This window comes from Opisthorchis viverrini (assembly GCF_000715545.1).
Source record: "Opisthorchis viverrini unplaced genomic scaffold opera_v5_231, whole genome shotgun sequence".
NCBI classification, from domain to species: domain Eukaryota; kingdom Metazoa; phylum Platyhelminthes; class Trematoda; order Opisthorchiida; family Opisthorchiidae; genus Opisthorchis; species Opisthorchis viverrini.
In genome coordinates, this window is record NW_008751889.1 from 8837 (window position 1) to 12041 (window position 3205).

General features: G+C 45.8%; 1 protein-coding gene across 1 annotated transcript in view; it reads left to right on the forward strand.

The window, feature by feature from the left end:
- T265_08703 (hypothetical protein) overlaps nucleotides 1-671 on the forward strand; it is a gene marked incomplete at both ends in the record, with an annotated part of 7322 nt that extends 6651 nt beyond the window's left edge. Inside the window, one exon of the mRNA XM_009174583.1 lies at nucleotides 336-671. Coding sequence (XP_009172847.1) covers nucleotides 336-671 — 336 coding nt within the window. The remainder of the gene's footprint in view (nucleotides 1-335) is intronic.
- Between the last annotated feature and the right edge of the window lie 2534 nt (nucleotides 672-3205).

The following is a 3205-nucleotide window of genomic DNA, read 5'->3' on the forward strand; positions in this document are numbered from 1 at the left end:
CAGTGCTCCGTAAGGCTCCGTAGTTCCGTTACGAAATCCGCAATGGATTCTTCTTTCTTTAGTACCCTTGTATTGAACTTGAATCGCTGTGCGGTAACAGAAGGTTTAGGATCATAATGCTTGGAAACGATAGACACAAGATCATCAAAAGTTCTCGCATTTGGTAAATCCGGAGAGACCAAGCTGCGTATCAAACTGTGTGTCGCCGAGCCACAAATCGTAAGAAGTATGTTCACTTTCCGCTTGTCGTCGGTGACTTCGTTTGCAAGAAAGCAACAATTCACCTGTTACACATATTGATTCCAGGAACCTCCAGTAGCAGTAAATTCTTCTAGCTTTCCGATAGACACTTGGTAAAATGGGTTCGTCAGACCCTCGCCAGTATTGTAGTTCATAGTAAGTCAGAAGAACCCGTCAGTACGGACACGAGTGTATTGGGTATACGCGGCCAAACTGGTCCGCTTTCGTGGCAGGTAAGCAAAGTAACTGAGTCACATATCCAGTCAACCCACAGCGCTCACGCGAGCCAACCAATCGGACACACATCCAATCAGCCACTCAAGTCACATGCCAGATTGATGGTAGAACGACGAACGGACACACACACGCGCGAACTCTCTGACACACCGAAGCAGCTACTACACTTGGGTTATTGGAGGCGTCTATGCTAGGTTGCTTGCCGGTTGGTTGCCGCTCTTGCACAGCAAGAGGAAATGAATTTCGTGTGATTCTGGTTTTTCATTTTGCGATCGGATGGAGACCCAGACACCCTTCCGGCCGTTGTTGACATAAAAATACACCGGGTGGATGAGACCAGTACTGGTCATTTTGAATGAGCAGACACACACACGCAGAGCGCATCTTCTGCTAATGTGTGATCATCACGATCTTTTCTTTGTAGTAACAGAACAGCGAAAAACTCATGGCTAAGGAGCGCCAAACAGGTTAGCACTCTATGTCACACAACCCGCACTGTTATCTGCCTCCGATCGTCCCTGCTGCCGCACTAAAACTTCATGCACGTGATCCTGAGTCAGCAGACGTTCACTTCTGGAAAACGCTCGTGGACCGGATGAAATTTTACGCTATATTTTTTATTTTGCTGTGTTCATGCTCAAACCAAAACACAACACGATTTCCCTCAGCTTTTCGGAATTTTTTTAATTGATCACCCTTTCTAATTTTTTGGGCGCATTCATATTTAACATTGCACAGACATGGTATCAGACAAGTTTGTTTTGAAAATAGTGGGTATCCAACTTTCATCGTTTATGACATTTGATGAGGACAGCTTGTAATGTCTGTGCGTCCAGCAGGCAATTGGTGCACCGGCGCCTTTTCTTTACGGGTTGGTGTACTACGAATGCCACAAACGGCCAGAAAAACGGACAGAAGGTCGACAACTCCGAGAAGGTTATCAAACTGAGCGCATTGGTGAGCAAATACAACAAACAAAAATGGAGTATCACAGGGCTTTTGTCCCATTCGACACGGGAATATCCCACAGCCAGCTTTCCTTATCTTGAGCAGAATCCGGGTAAATCGAAGGCTAACCGCAGAGGACTTGGGCAGCTCCAGGGCCCTGTTGAGGTTCGTTCAGCTGTGCGCCCTGTTCAAACTGGGTTCAATCTAGATAATTGATAAGGCATTGCGGACCTCTAGCTGTATGTTGTGTGCATCAGTTGACTCGCCGTCGTTGTACCGTGCAAGTAATGACGCCTTTGTTTAGTCGGATCAGGAGTCCCTGGTAGGCGTTTTGAATAGTATTGTGGTCCACAGATTTCTTAAAACCTTATTACCCTGAACCCCGGTCTGGATGGCCGATCGACAGCCTGGTTCTCTTGGCAAAGCCAGACAAGTCAACAAACGTGCGAACCGGCTGATCTATTGATCACTATCGCTCGCGAGCGGGTCAAGAAAGTGATGCTAAGATTACAACTCATCTGTCAAGGACGACTGAAGAGCAATAGAACAACCAGTGAAATCTGTCTTAATGGAAACGATTATTCCATTGACTGTTATGTAGTCGCGTTACGTTGGTAGCTGGTTCTCCTAATAAATAGTAGCTAAACATGTGCATCTCAAACAGCGAACCATCTGGCCAATTCCCGGTGAAAGGTAGGAAAAGCCTGACAGGTTTCGCCTTTTGTTCTGCTGCCAGTAAACAGGACCTGAATACTCCAACAGTTATAACAGTCGGTGTAACAGAATGCTTTCACTAACGTGTAGGGGTTAGTGTCATCTGAAAGCCTCAAGTTCTAACTTAGTGAGAGTCATCCGAGTGAAATTAATGTCTATAGCGACGATTACTCGAAAGAGCCATTCCTACAATCCGAAAACCCAGAATCCGGTGTTCGCCGAGCCGGACGGAATATACGAGGCAAAATCTGGTTGCACTGGTGACACTGCTGAATATTTTGCATCCACGATTGAGGGTTCTAGCAATTTCCATAAAATATTACAGCTGCAGAACCATCTGCAGAGTTTGCCAGTTTTCAGCCGTTCACGTTTTATCACAAGTCACAGTACCTAGACTCTGCTTTACCAGACTCTGCTTTACAATTCGAAGTGTTTGATGATCCTGAAGGTTCGCTCACTTAAACAAATCAATCATACAAAAAACTTGCAGGAACAGTCATTAGATGTGGGTATTTACAAAAATGAAGACATCGTAGTCTTCTGAGTATACCGATTGACATCACGAAGTTCCCCTTTCCTGCCCTTAATACGCTGTAACGGACGTACGTGTATGTTCTCCTTGGCTATCATGAACCAAACAAATATATCCGGAAGCGAATTTCTGATCCATAAAGTGCCGGTAATCGGCGCACCTCAGTGTGGACACTGTCCTCGACAGACGATCAGACGTAACGCGGTCACCATATGCACCACGGTTTGATAGTAACCGCCTGTGAATGTTAGAATTCATAGGTGAATTTGTTTCTAATCCACCATCGGTTTTGCTTTGACGACAGCATTGTAACACCCGTGCGGTTTTTCTACATTGAGAATCGGCGTGGTTGCTAACGACAGTCTTTAATGAGATACAGAGTGTTCCCACGACTGTATGTTCGAGGTTACTGTGAAACCTTCCCCAAAGTGCAGTCTGGAATCATCGTGATAAAGGAAAGCACCGGATCAAGGCTTTCCTATCAGCCAGACCATTCCGAGTGACAATAGGCTCGACCCACTCTTCTGCAGCGCC